This window comes from Loxodonta africana, chromosome 18, assembly GCF_030014295.1.
Source record: "Loxodonta africana isolate mLoxAfr1 chromosome 18, mLoxAfr1.hap2, whole genome shotgun sequence".
NCBI lineage: Eukaryota > Metazoa > Chordata > Mammalia > Proboscidea > Elephantidae > Loxodonta > Loxodonta africana.
In genome coordinates, this window is record NC_087359.1 from 16,676,791 (window position 1) to 16,691,222 (window position 14,432).

General features: G+C 47.0%; 1 protein-coding gene across 1 annotated transcript in view; it reads left to right on the forward strand.

Moving 5' to 3' along the window:
- Window positions 1-14,432, forward strand: part of QRICH2 (glutamine rich 2) — a 38,253-nt gene that overhangs the window by 6,648 nt on the left and 17,173 nt on the right. Inside the window, exons 6-10 of the mRNA XM_064271887.1 lie at window positions 348-351; window positions 10,503-12,201; window positions 12,457-12,699; window positions 12,856-13,012; window positions 13,433-14,256. Of these exons, the coding sequence (XP_064127957.1) occupies window positions 348-351; window positions 10,503-12,201; window positions 12,457-12,699; window positions 12,856-13,012; window positions 13,433-14,256 (2,927 nt within the window). The remainder of the gene's footprint in view (window positions 1-347; window positions 352-10,502; window positions 12,202-12,456; window positions 12,700-12,855; window positions 13,013-13,432; window positions 14,257-14,432) is intronic.

Sequence of the window (14,432 nt, forward strand, 5' to 3'; positions counted from 1 at the left end):
ACTGGTCCAGGGACTTTGAGGACAGATGATCTCTTGCAGAAATAGCATGTCCAAGGTGAAAGATACTTCCTCTTTGGATCTTTGTGGCCTGACGGTCTAATACAGAAAGCAAAATTTAAAACTCTTATTTTTAGACCTCCATTGATGGAGAGGCAGAAAAAAGTCATTTGTATATTGGACAAGTTTAAAATGGCTAGGACACAATATTACCCTCTATTATAACCTTGAGGAGTCCAGGTCCAAACATGCTGGGGATCTAGAAGGCAAATAAAACTGGAGAGCAGGTTGTGGGACAATCCAGTCAATTGGCTTAATATGGTTTTTAAAGTTTGTGTTCTATCTCCCAGTATGGTGAGTAGTGCCTGGGGTCTTAAAAGCTTACCAGTGGCCAGAGATACAACTATTGGTTTCTATTCATTTGGAATAAAAGAGAAATAAGGAAGCACAAGAATCAGAGAAGGAACCAGAATATAGGACTGTCTTCATGAACCGCTGCCTCCTCTGCCTTGAAACCAGAAAAACTAGATCGTGCCCAGCTACCACTGTTCTGATCAGGGACACGATAAATGAATCCTGATAGAATGGGGAAAAAATGTGGAACAGAACTTCAAATTCTTAAAGAATCCAGACCTACTGTATCTATTGAGGTTGGAGAAGTCCCTGAGACTATGGCCCTGAGGTACTCTTCGAACTTTCAATTGAAACTATCCCCTGAAGTCATCTTTAAACTAAGTAACAGTTTAGTTCAAAAAGTAAGCATTGTCACACAAGACCAATGGACCACAACTACCACAGCCTCCACCAGACTGAGTCCAGTACAACTAGATGGCATCCGGCTACCATTACTGACTGCTCTGACGGGGATCACAATCGAGGTTCCTGGACAGAGCTGGAGAAAAATGTGGAACAAAATTCTAACTCACAAAAAGACCAGACTTACTGGCCTGACAGAGACTGGAGAAACCCTGAGAATATGGCCCTCAGACACCCTTTTAGCTCAGTAATGAAGTCACTCCTGAAGTTTACCCTTTAGCCAAAGATTAGACAGGCCCATAAAACAAAACGAGATTAAAGGGTCATACCAGCCCAGGGGCAAGGAATAGAAGGCAGGAGGGGACAGGAAAGCTGGTAATAGGGAACCCAAGGTCAAGAAAGGAGAGTGTTGACATGTCGTGGGGCTGTTAACCAATGTCATAAAACAATATGTGTACTAAATGTTTAATGAGAAGCTAGTTTGTTCTGTAAACCTTCATCTAAAGTACAATTTTAAAAAAAAGTAAGCACTGTTACCCTTGAGTATTGTGTTCTTTAAAAAAAAAACTCTATATTAAGACCAGGTGGCTACCTATTGTTGTCAAATCAATTCTGACTCAGTGACTCTAGATGGCAGAGTAGAACTGCTCCATAGGGTTTCCTGGGCTGTAATCTTTATGGGAGGAGATCACCAGGTCTTTTCTCCCAGGGAGTGTGCCTGGTGGGTTCAAACCCCCAACCTTTCCATTAGCAGCTGAGCACTTTAACCACCGTTCCACCAGGGCTCCATAGACCAAATGGGCAACAGCTATTCTAAAGCATAGAGGAGAAGGTTGGAGGGTAGGGAGTTTAGGTTAATGGCAGTGAAACAACTAGAACAGAAATAAAGAGAATGTTGACACAATATGAAGAGTGTAACCAATCTCACGGATCATTATATCTAGAAACTGTTAAGTACGCATGGGTTTTGCTGTGTATATTTTCACCAAAAAAGAAAACAAAAGTGAAAAAAAAAAAAAGCTGGAGAGCAAGGCAAATAAGGATGGAAAAGAAGCTGAGTGTGAATCCACCCGTGGGAATACTCTGCGGCAGCTGGAGCAAGTGCATGCCAGTGAAGTCACCAGATTCGGGGCTACGGAATCATATATTCCTATTCCTGTATTAACTGAATCCAAATTTTGAACAAGACTATATATTATGTATTTTCAGAATATTGGGGACATTAACCAAAAACCAAATCAAACCTGTTGCTGTCGAGTTAATTGTGACTCATAGTGACCCTATAGGACAGAGTAGAACTGTCCCATAGTGTTTCTAACGCTGTAAATCTTTACAGAAGCAGACCATCACATCTTTCTCCCGTGGAGAGGTTGATGGGTTCGAACTGCCGACCTTTTGGTTAACAGCTGAGTGCTTAACCACTGCACCACCAGGGCTCAAATAGCTCTTTGAATTACGGTGTCGGCGAAGAATATTGATTGTACCATGGACTGTTAGAAGAACGAACAAATCTGTCTTGGAAGAAGTACAGCCAGAATGCTCCTTAGAAGTGGGGATGGCGAGACTTCATCTTATGGACTTTGGACATGTTATCAGGAGGGGCCAGTCCCTGGAGAAGGGCATCATGCTTGGTAAGGTAGAGGGTCAGTGAAAAGGAAGAAAACCCTTGACAAGATGGACTGACACAGTGGCTTCAACAGTAGACTCAAGCATAGCAACGATTGTGAGCATGGTGCTGGACCAGGGCAGTGTTTCTGTTGTACATAGGGTTGCTGTGAGTCAGAACCAACTTGATGGCACCTAACAACAACAACAACAACAACAAATAGCTCTGGTTGGAATTAGGATTTCCTGTAGCAGAGAAAAGGTGATAACTAGTTGGAGATCTTCTGCTTCCTGACGCAAAGGGTAGTGGTGCAGTTTCGGAAGGGGCTTGACAAGATTTCACCTGGCTTTAACTAGCTGGGCAGATTAAGCCTGACGTCATGGCATGTCCCCAGGGAAACAGAAATAAGAATTTTGCCTTGTACTGAGGCTATGGAAATAGAAGGTCAGGGCTTTCAGTTAAGGCAGCAAGGAGAGAACGCACAGTTTGGGAAGAACTGCTGGATCAATCCAGGAGATCACATACTGACAGGTTAACAGGCAAGGAGGAGCTTGAAAGAAATGCATCTTGATCAGATTGACAAGAGCAAGTCAGAAGATTAGATAGGAACCTTAGAGGGTAGTGAGTTTATGATGAAAGAGGAGGAACAGCTTGGAAAAGGAGGAGGAGAATGATTGCACAACTCGAAGAATGTAATCAGTGTCACTGAGTTGTACATGCAGAAATTGTTGAATTGGTGTATGTGCTGTTGTATAGATTCTCCACAACAACAACAAAAAATAAGATAAAATAAATATCTCTTGCCTCAAAATATCTTATTCATTGATTCTAAGAGGAACCTTTTTTCCCCCTACATTTTAACATCTTCAAAATCAGCATGTGTCTTAGAGTTGATGGTGTTTTATAATTAATTAGTGCTGTTTTTTCTTTCCTACTGGTTCATAAAATAATGGTGCCTCTTAAGACAATACCCTCTTAAACCCTCTTAGACTTGCTGAAATATGGTGAGAGATTGCATGTGACAGACGTAGAAAGTTCTATGAGTGCAATGATCTTAGAAGGTATGGGGTGTTGTCTTGGTCATCTAGTGCTGCCGTAACAGAAATACCACAAGTGGATGGCTTTAACAAGGAGAAATTAATTTTCTCACAGACTAGTAGGTTACAAGTCCAAATTCAGGGTGTTGGCTCCAGGGGAAGTCTTTCTCTCTCTGTCGGCTCTGGAGGAAGGTCCTTGTCCTCAATCTAACCACAGTCAAGGAGCTTCTTAGGCGCAGGGACCGACCCCAGAGCCCACAGGATGTGCTTTGCTCCTAGTGCTGTTTTCTTGGTGGTATGAAGTCCCCAACTCTCTGCTTGCTTCCCTTTCCTTTTATCTCTTGAGAGATAAAAGGTGGTCCAGGTCACACCCCAGGGAAACTCGCTTTACCTTGGATCAGGAAGGTGACCTGAGTAAGGGTGGTGTTACAATCCCAGAAAATCTTCTCAACATAAAATTACAATCACAAAATGGAGGACAACCACACAATATTGGGAATCATGGCCTAACCAAGTTGACACGTATTTTGAGGGGAGACACAATTAAATCCATGACAGATGTTGAGAAATTGTCTTAACGTAGAGTGACTGACATCTATGACCCCACGACACTTGACTTCAGATGCAGAATGTAAGGGCCAAAGCAATGGAGGGGTGTTTCTGGTCTCCAAGCTTTCCTCCCAGGAAGGTGATTATTTAGATGTTTAGAAGATGAATCTAACACATGGACTCTGTTAGGAGGTCAATGTGGGTACTTTTATTTTCAATTCCTGTCATCCTCAGTAAGGACACAGGCCTCAGCCAACCAACACAATTTATGAAAACTGTACCAGCTTTTCTAGGGCCCCACTTTTCCCCTTACCTGTTGTATTTGTTTTCTTAAAATTGCAGTGTTTGTTCTGTAAAGCCATGAGTTTGATTTTAATCATTGTGGTAAGCTGAATAATTGTCCCCCAAATTATCCACGTCCTAATCCCTGGAACCTGTGAATATTACCTGGGAAAAGGGACTTTGCAGATGTGATTAAGTTAAGGATCTTCAAATCGGGGAGATGATCCTGGATTATTCAGGTGGGCCCTGAAGGTAATCACAACAGGCCTTATAAGAGGGAGGCAGGGCAACTATTGATCTCTATTCGTTTGGAGCAAAAGAGAAAAAAGGACTCAAAGACTCAGAGAAGAAACTAGTCTATAGGACACATAGTCTATATGAACCACGGCCTCATCTACCCTGAGACTAGAAGAACTAGATGGTGCCCAGCTACCACTACCGATTGTTTAAGGCCACAATAAATGGACTCTGATCGGATGGGAGAAAAATGTGGAATAGAACCTCAAAATCCTAAAAGCAAACAACAACAAAAAACAGACCTAGTGAACTAGTTGAGACTGGAGGACTCCCCAAGACTATTGCCCTGAGATACTCTTCAAACCTTGCACTGAAACTAACCCCTGAGGTCACCTTCTAGCTAACAAATTGGCTTAAAAAATAATGAATGCCACCCATAAGTACTGTGCTCCTCTTAAAAGAAAACCACCTACATGAGACCAAAAGGTCAATAATTACTTTAAAACAAAGGTGAGAATATAAGGGAGCAGGGAAAATAGATTAATGGAAATGGAACAACCAGAAGGGAAATAGTGAAAATGCGCCTGCATTGTGAAGAATGTAACCTATGTCACTGAAAGACTTGTGTAAAAATTGTTGAATGGGAGCTTAAACTGCTGTGTAACCTTCACCAAAAACACAAAAAATATTATTTAAAAAAAAAAGGGAGGCAGAAGCACGCGCTGCTGCAGAAGAGGAGGAGGCAGTTGATCACAAAGGCAGACATTGGAGTGATGCAACCACAAGCCAAGGAATGCTAGCAACCACCAGAATCAGGAAAAGACAAGGAAAGGGATTCTCCTCTCAGAGCTTCCAAAAGTCAGACTGATTTCGGACTTCTGACCCCCAGAACTGCGTGATAACAAATTTGTGTTGTTTTAAGCCACTGAGCTTGTGGTAATTTTTTTACAGCAGCTGTAGGAAATTAATACACTCCCCCTTTTCCTTTTGGTTCATGAATGATTGCCTAGGCTTGTAAAGCTTAGCAGGATTTTTCCTGCCATTTTCTGATATTTTTGTTTCTGAACAGTGGGCAACAATTGGGGCAAGCTGCCTGAAATAATCACCCCTGGAATGATGTTCTGACTTTGGTAATGCTTTGAGGATCTTTTTTTTTGGGGGGGGGGTTAATTTTTATTGTGTTTTAAGTGAAAGTTTAACAAATCAAGTCGGTCTCTTATACAAAAATTTATAGACACCTTGCTATATACTCCTAGTTGCTCTCCCCCTAATGAGACAGCACACTCCTTCCCTCCACCCTCTATTTTTGTGTCCATTCAGCCAGCTTCTGACCCCCTCGGCCCTCTCATCTCCCCTCCAGACAGGAGCTGACCACATAGTCTCATGTGTCTACTAGATCCAAGAAGCACACTCCTCATCAGTATCATTTTCTGTCCTATAGTCCAGTCCAATCCCTGTCTGAAGAGTTGGCTTTGGAAATGGTTCCTGTCTTGGGCTAACAGAAGGTCTGGGGACCATGACCTCTGGGGTCCTTCTAGTCTCAGTCAGACCATTAAGTCTGGTCTTTTTACGAGAATTTGAGGTCTGCGTCCCACTGGTCTCCTGCTCCCTCAGGGGTTCTCTGTTGTGTTCTCTGTCAGGGCAGTTGTTGGTTGTAGCTGGGCACCATCTAGTTCTTCTGGTCTCAGGCTGATGTAGGCTCTGGTTTATGTGGCCTTTTCTGTCTGTTGGGCTCATAATTACCTTGTGTCTTTGGTGGTCTTCATTCTCCTTTGCTCCAGGTGGGTTGAGACCAATTGATGCATCTTAGGTGGCTGCTTGCTAGCGTTTAAGACCCTAGGCACCACTCACTTTGAGGATCTTTTAAAGATTTGCTTTAAAAAAAATAAAAGTCTTTCCATGTGGTCAGTTTCCTTTTCTTCTTTGTTTTGTTTGCAGTGAAAGATATTAAGTCCGGTAAGACTTTCCAGGCCACAGGTGGTAGACAGAACTCTAAGTCGGCCCCCGAAATGCCTGCCCCCTTGTATACAGGAATTGTATAATCTCCTCCCCTTGGGTATGGGCAGAACTTGTGAATATGATGAGACATCACTCCCATGATTCAGTTACTAATCAGCTGACTCTGAGTTAGTTGGAAGGGAGCTTCTGCTGACTGAGTCTGACCTAACCAGGCAAGTCCTTTCACAGAAGTTGAAACATCAGAAAGACACCCTTCTCCTGGCCTTGAAGGAGCAAAGTACCCAGGGAGGGGGCCACATGGCTAGGATCTGAGGGCACCTCTAGGAGCTGAGAGTGATCCCCAGCCAACTGTCAGCAAGAAAATGAAGACCTCATCCTACACAACGAGGAACTGAATTCCGCCAACAGCCTGACTGAGCTGGGAAGACGACCCCGGGCTCCAGATGAGAGTGCTGCACTGGTCGGCACCTGGGTTGCAGCCTGGTAAGACCTTGAGCAGAGAACCCAGCTGCCCCCACCTGGACTCATGGCTGCTGGGAAGTGTGCAATCATACACTTGTGGTGCTTTAAGCTTGTCATGGATTGAATTGTGTCCCCCCCAAAACGTGTATCACCTTGGCTAGGCCATGATTCCCAGTACTGTGTGGTTTACCACCTTTTGTGAACGGATATGATTGTCCTATGTGTTGTAAATCCTAACCTCTGTGATGTTAATGAGGCAGGATTAAAGGCAATTATGCTAATGAGGCAGGACTCAATCTACAGGATTAAATTGTATCTTGAATCAACCTCTTTTGAGGTATAAGAGAGAGAAGCAAGCAAACAGGAGGGGGATCGCACATCACCAAGAAGGAAAAGCCAGGAGTGGCATGTGTCATTTGGACCCAGGGTCCTATGCTGAGAAGCCCCTAGACTGTGGAAGATTGATGACAAGGACCTTCCCCCAGAACTGACAGGAAGAGAAAGCCTTCCCCTAAAGCTGGGGTGCTAAATTTGGACTTCTAGCCTCCTAGACTGTGAGAGAATAAATTTCAGCTTGTCAAAGCCATCCACGGTAGTATTCCTGTTATAGCAGCACTAGGTAACTAAGACACCCACTTGTGGTATTTCTGTTATAGCAGCACTAGGTAACTAAGACACCCACTTGTGGTATTTCTGTTATAGCAGCACTAGGTAACTAAGACACCCGCTTGTGGTATTTCTGTTACAGCAGTACTAAATGAGTACGAAAAAGCTGCTGTGTGTGTGGCAATTTGTTATGCAACAGTAGAAAGCAAATACAGGACACTGTGCTGTTGCTCTTGTGACGTTGTTTTGGGCATCACCAAAGAGAGTCCTAGGGCTAGGATTACAAGGCAGTTTCTCACCCCCAAGTCAATAAGGTTCTGACTGTGGAAGGTTATTTTCGTTAGGTGCTGTCGAGTCGGTTCTGACTCATAGTGAACCTGCGTACAACAGAATGAAACTCTGCCTGTCCTGCTCCATCCTCATGTTTGAGCCCACTGCGCCAGTCCATTAAGTAAGGTAATAATGTGTTGTAAATCTCTAGTTCTCCCTGGACATTTGTAGGTTCGTTCTGAATATTTGGGAACCCCCTTTGCTAGGGTATTAAGGTCTCCCAGTGTCCAGAGAGTGTGCACTACAACTAGGGGTGCCGCCTTCACCCTGGCCAGAAAATCTCCTTAAAAAGGGCCAGGACATTTGCAGGACTACAGGTGCTGCGAGGTGGATGTGGACCAAATGGCGGGTGACTTTTAAAATTGGACCCTGAGTAAACTTAACTGTGATGGCTGTTCCTTCAACCTTGAGTGGTTTCCTTGCAAGCATGTGCTGGTCATCTCTGGGCTAATGCTAGGCAGATCTCTGGAGCGGCCTCTTCTTTACGGTACTGTGCTGTGATCTCTAGCTGCCTTAATTTCCCCAAATGCTCAGCCCTGTCTCCGGAACGCAGGAGTTCCCTGGGCTCCACCTGAGGTCCCCTCTGCCTTGCAACCTGGAAACTCTCCAGGCAGGCAGCTGAGCATAAGAAGGCCCCCGTTGTTGGACTCCCCATCTCTCAGGGACCGTTGTCCTTCAATGCCTGATGTCCGGTGTCTAGAAAACCATTGTTCCATGTTGGTTGGTTGGTACAGACAGGAGGGTTAATCCAGCCCCTGTTATTCCATTTTGCCTGGAAGTAGAAACAGTTCATCTTTTTTTATTTTTAAATCAACTGTTTTTTTCAAATTTAAATCAACTATTTTCTTCAAATTGTGGTAAATATATGTATAACCTTTGTCATTTCAAAATTCATGTGCATGTACAATCAGTGACATTAGTTACATTCATCTCGTTACAGTCATCACCCTTATCTGTTTCCAGATTTTTCCATCACCCTTAGCAGATGCTCAGTGCCCCCCAACTCAGCTGTTTTTATTTCATTTCTTGATACACACACATTCTACCAACACTGTCTACCTTCAACTTAGTAACGAGGAAGGAAGGACTGAGAGGACAGGAACTGTGGGTAGCCGTATCTTTTCCTTTCTTGACCCTTTTGGGCCCAGACCAAAACCAAAAACCAAACCCATTGTCGTCGAGTCGATTCCAACCCATAGTGACCCTATAGGACAGAGTGGAACTGCCCCACAGAGTTTCCAAGAAGTGGCTGGTAGATTTGAACTGCCGACCTTTTGGTTAGCAGCCGTAGCATTTACCAGTGCACCACCAGGCCTCCCAGCAAATGCCACTTTGTAATCAGACTTTCTGCCTTTGGCCATCAGACTGACACCTCAATTAGTCACAGCTGCTAAGCCTTAAATTATGAGCCAGATGGATGATGCAACTTCACCATAATGCAGTTGTGCAATTTCATCTTTTATTTTATTTTGTGTGTTGAAAGTATACCCAAAGCATACACCCACTCAACATTTTCTACATGTATAATTCAGCAACATAGATTCTGTACTTCAAGTTGTGCAGCTATTCTCGTTCTCTTTTTCCAAATTACTCTACCACCATTAACATAAACTCAATACCCCCTAAGCAAATCTCCCCTTTCCCCTTCCTTCCCACGCCTGGTAACCAATAATTTTTGGTTTCTGTATATTTGCTTATTTCATATAAGTGAGATCAGGCAGCGTTTGTACTTTTGCGACTGACTTATTTCACTTAGCATGATGTTTCCAAGGTTCATCCGTGCAGTGGTGGGCGTCAGGACTTCATTCCTTCGTATGGCTGAATAATACCACATTGTATTTATATGCCATGTTTTGTTTATCCATTTGTCTGTTGATGGACATCTCAGTTGTGTCTACTTTGGGCCATTGTGAATAGTGCTGCAGTGAACATTGGTGTGCAGGCTTTTGTTTGCGTTCCTCGTCTCACTTCTTCTGGGTATATACCTAGGACTGGGATTGCTGGGTCGTACGGTAGTTCTATGTTCAACTTTTTGAGGAAGCACTGGACTGTTAGCACAGTGGCTGCAGTCTATCATTTCTTCTGGCTGCATAACATTCTACCTTAGGGATCTACCATAAACCAATCCATCCCCTATTGAGAATCTATTTTTGTAAAACAATGCAGCACAGTCCATTTTTGTACCTGTATCTCAGCATCCTTTGGTGAGACTCCACGGAGAAAATTCCTAGCTATGGGATTTCTGGGTCCCAGGGTTTATGCATTTACATTTTTAACATATGGGTTACCTGCCCTTCAGTGTACAGGTTTATCATCAGCAATAGGCCTACGATGGGGGCGACTTTATATTGGAAACTTCGTAAATGATTTATGTTCTGTATTCATAGGCTCAGAGTTAGAGGGGCTCACTTGTATTTTGCAGTCCTCCCGTCCCACAGGCACACGTCTTTTAAGAAGGCAGTGACGTGTTCTGCTGCCGTTTGTAAATGTGCAGATTCTCAACCATCTGGTGGCCTACCCCTCAAGAATTTCGAGGTCTCTTTATGTCCTGCTTAGCTTTGGGGACCAGAGGTTTTTTTCTGCCAAAAGCCCTAAATCACCCTAGTCAGATACCCCAAACTTCCTTCCCTCCACTTTTCTAGTTACTGTGTGCTGTTCTTTCTTTCTTCCTCTTCAACTAGACCTCGGAGACATCGACAGTTGCTCCTAAGCACAAAGGGCAGGGTCCCTTGACTTCAGCTGATACGAGTCAAAGTGGAGTCTCCACCAAGCACCCGAGCACCGATTCTACTGGTGGTTTTGTCCTGTCTAAGACCTTATCAGGATCCAGTGGCACAGGACACCCTTCTGACAGGACTTCTAGCAGGGATCGTAGCAGAATTCCCTCCATGATTGGGTTTCCTATGAGAGAACAGCACTCAAGGACCCGTGATCAAGCCGGCATGCCAAGACCCCATCACCCCTCTGTATCTCAGTTCAGAATAGATACAGACCGTCACAGGAGTCGAGAGCAGCACAGTTCGTTACACCCAGGAAGGGATGAGCCAGACGCACACCCTGGCCTAGTCCAACAGGATTCAACCTTGTCTAGAGATCAGCTTGGTTTGGGGTACCCAGATCAACTAAGCAGGATCTACTTAAGCCCAGATCAAGTCTATCTAGGGCAATCTCAGTATGGCTTAGGGCCACCTGGCATGGACCAACCTAGACTGGTATATCCTAGCATTTATCCACATGGTGTGGTACCACCCAGCACGGGTCAGCAGGGTGTGGCACCAGCCGGCATGGATCAGCAGGGTTTCATACCACCATTGGTACCTGGCAGAGATCAGCAAGGATTGCCACCTAGCACAGAGCAGCGTGGTATGGTACCTCCTGGCATAGACCACCATGGTGTGGAGCAGATTGACATGGATGCGCATGGATTTGTACCACTTGGCATGGATCAGTATGAGTCGGTTATACCTTTTATAGATCAGAGTGGTTTGGTACCACCTGGTTTGACACAAGCTGGTACAGATCAGCGAGCTTTTGTGCAGCCCCATTTGGAAGCACCTGGTTTCATACAACCTGGCACAGAACAGCATGATTTGGTCCAGCCTGGCTCAGACCAGCGTAGCTTGGTCCAACCTGGCACAGACCAACGTAGTTTGATACAGCCTGGGGCAGATCAGCATGGTTTGGTGCAGCCTGGGGCAGACCAGCGTGGTTTGGTGCAGCCTGGGGCAGAGCAGCGTGGCTTGGTCCAACCTGGGGCAGAGCAGCGTGGCTTGGTCCAACCTGGGGCAGACCAGCGTGGTTTGGTGCAGCCTGGGGCAGTCCAGCGTGGCATGGTCCAACCTGGGGCAGAGCAGCGTGGCTTGGTCCAACCTGGGGCAGACCAGCGTGGCTTGATGCAGCCTGGGGCAGTCCAGCGTGGCATGGTCCAACCTGGGGCAGTCCAGCGTGGCTTGGTCCAACCTGGGGCAGACCAGCGTGGCATGGTCCAACCTGGGGCAGTCCAGCGTGGCTTGGTCCAACCTGGGGCAAACCAGCGTGGCTTGATGCAGCCTGGGGCAGTACAGCGTAGCATGGTCCAACCTGGGGCAGTCCAGCGTGGCATGGTCCAACGTGGGGCAGACCAGCGTGGCTTTGTCCAGCCTGGGGCAGTCCAGCGTGGATTGATCCAACCTGGGGCAGACCAGCGTGGCTTGGTCCAGCCTGGGGCAGTCCAGCATGGCTTGACCCAACCTGGGGCAGACCAGCATGGCTTGGTTCAGCCTGGTGCAGACCAGCATGGCTTGGTTCAACCTGGGGCAGACAAAAGTGGCTTGCTGCAGCCTGGCACAGATCAGCGTGGCTCGGTCCAACCAGGTTTGGTGCAGCCTGGCGCAGACCAGCATGGTTTGGTGCAGCCTGGTGCATATCCACATGGTTGGCTGCAACCTGGTACATATCCACCTGGTTTGGTGCACCCAGGTGCCTATCTGCCTGGTTTAGTGCAGCCTGGTGCATATCCACATGGTTTGGTCCCACTTGATGTAGATCAGCCTGGTTTGGTGCAACCTGGTGCAGAGCAGCATGGCTTGGTACAAGGTGATGCAGAGCAGCATGGTTTGGTACAACCTGGTGCGTATCCACCTAGTTTGGGGCAACCTGGTGCAGATCAGCATGGTTTGCTGCAGCCTGGTGCAGACCAGCGTGGTTTGGTGCAGCCTGGTGTAGATCAGCATGGTTTGGTTCAACCTGGTGCATATCCACCTAGTCTGGGGCAACCTGGTGCAGATCAACATGGTTTGCTGCAGCCTGGTGCAGACCAGCGTGGTTTGGTGCAGCCTGGTGTAGATCAGCATGGTGTGGTTCAACCTGGTGCGTATCCACCTAGTTTGGGGCAACCTGGTGCAGATCATCATGGTTTGGTGCGTCCTGGTGCCTATCCACCTACTTTGAGGCAACCTGGTGCATATCTACCTATTTTGGGGCAACCTGGTGCATATCCACCTAGTTTTGCACAGCATGGTGCATATCTACCTAACTTGGTACCACCTGGTACAGATCAGCATGGTTTGGTCCAGCCTAGTGCAGATCAGCATGGGTTGGTCCAGCCTGGTGCAGATCAGCGTGGTTTGGCACAACCTGGTGTAGGTCAGCTTGGGTTGGTGCAACCTGGAATGTATCATCATGGCTTGGCCCAGCCTGGTGCAGACCAGCATGGCTTGGTGCAGCCTGCTGAAGAGCAGCGTGGCTTGGGGCAGCCTGGTGCAGACCAGCCCGGCTCAGTGCAGCCTGGTGCAGACCAGCCCGGCTCGGTGCAGCCTGGTGCAGACCAGCCCGGCTCGGTGCAGCCTGTTGGAGCCCAGCCCGGCTCGGTGCAGCCTGGTGGAGACCAGCCCGGCTCGGTGCAGCCTGGTGGAGACCAGCCTGGCTCGGTGCAGCCTGGTGGAGAACAGCCTGGCTTGGTCCAGCCTGGTGCAGAGCAGCGTGGTTTTGTCCAGCCTGGTGTATATCCACATGATTTGGTACAGCCTGGTGCCTATCCGTTTAGTCCAGTGCAAGCTAGTGCCTATCCGCCTGGCTCTGTTCAACCTGGTGCCTATCTGCCTGGTTCGGTGCAACCTGGTGCCTATCTACCTGGCTTGGTGCAACCTGGTGCCTATCCACGTGGACTGGTGCAACCTAGTGCCTATCCACCTGGTTTGGTCCAAGCTGGTGCCTATCCACGTGGATTGGTGCAACCTGGTACATATCCACATGGTTTGTTGGAGCCTGGAGCATTTCATCGTGGTTTGGCACCCCATGGACTTTATCAGCAAGGCTTACTACCACCAGGCACAGAGCTTAGTGACTTTCCACCATTACAAGTAGATTCTCCACTTTTGGTATCATCACGCCCATATCAACAAGGCATTGTACTTCCTGGAAGAGATCAATATGGCCAGGTATCGCCACTCGTAGCCCATCCAGGTTTGACACCACCAGTGATAGACCAAGAAGGTTTGGTACTACACCCAGATCAACAGCATTTGGTATTACCTGGCCCAGATCAGAGTGGTCATGAGTACCCTGGCCCGATGTATCCTGACTATCCTGGTCCAGGGTACCTGCGTGTAGATCAGCATGGGCAGATGGGTTTGCTTCCAAATCGAATAGGTGCCTCATACCAACCTGGGATTCCTGACCAGACTGGCCCAGGCCAGGATACCACCTCCGTCGGAAGGACAGAGTCTTCTGGCATTCTCTACAAAAGCTCATCAGAAAATGTTGAAGACTCTAGTGAGCGACGCGATTCGCTGGATAAATTGGCTCCAAGCTTCCCCATGGCAGTGGAGACACTTCGTCTGATGGGAGAGCTCATTGGCCTCTACGTGGCACTAAAGGAACATATAAATGACCTGGAAGGGGAGCAAACTGGCCAAACAGATCTGGAGAAGATACAGTACCTGATTGCACAGATGGGTGGGTACTGCTTGCCCATGGAGGGGAGACCACCGCCTTAGTCCTAAGCTGATTGCATCCTTTCCTCCCTCTGGCCTCCACTCCTGGCTGCTGGCCTTCTTCCTGAGTCCCTGAAGACAGCGTGTCCATTCTTAGTCATTCTAGGGGGTCCTATGGTTTTCAGGGTCCAAATGCAT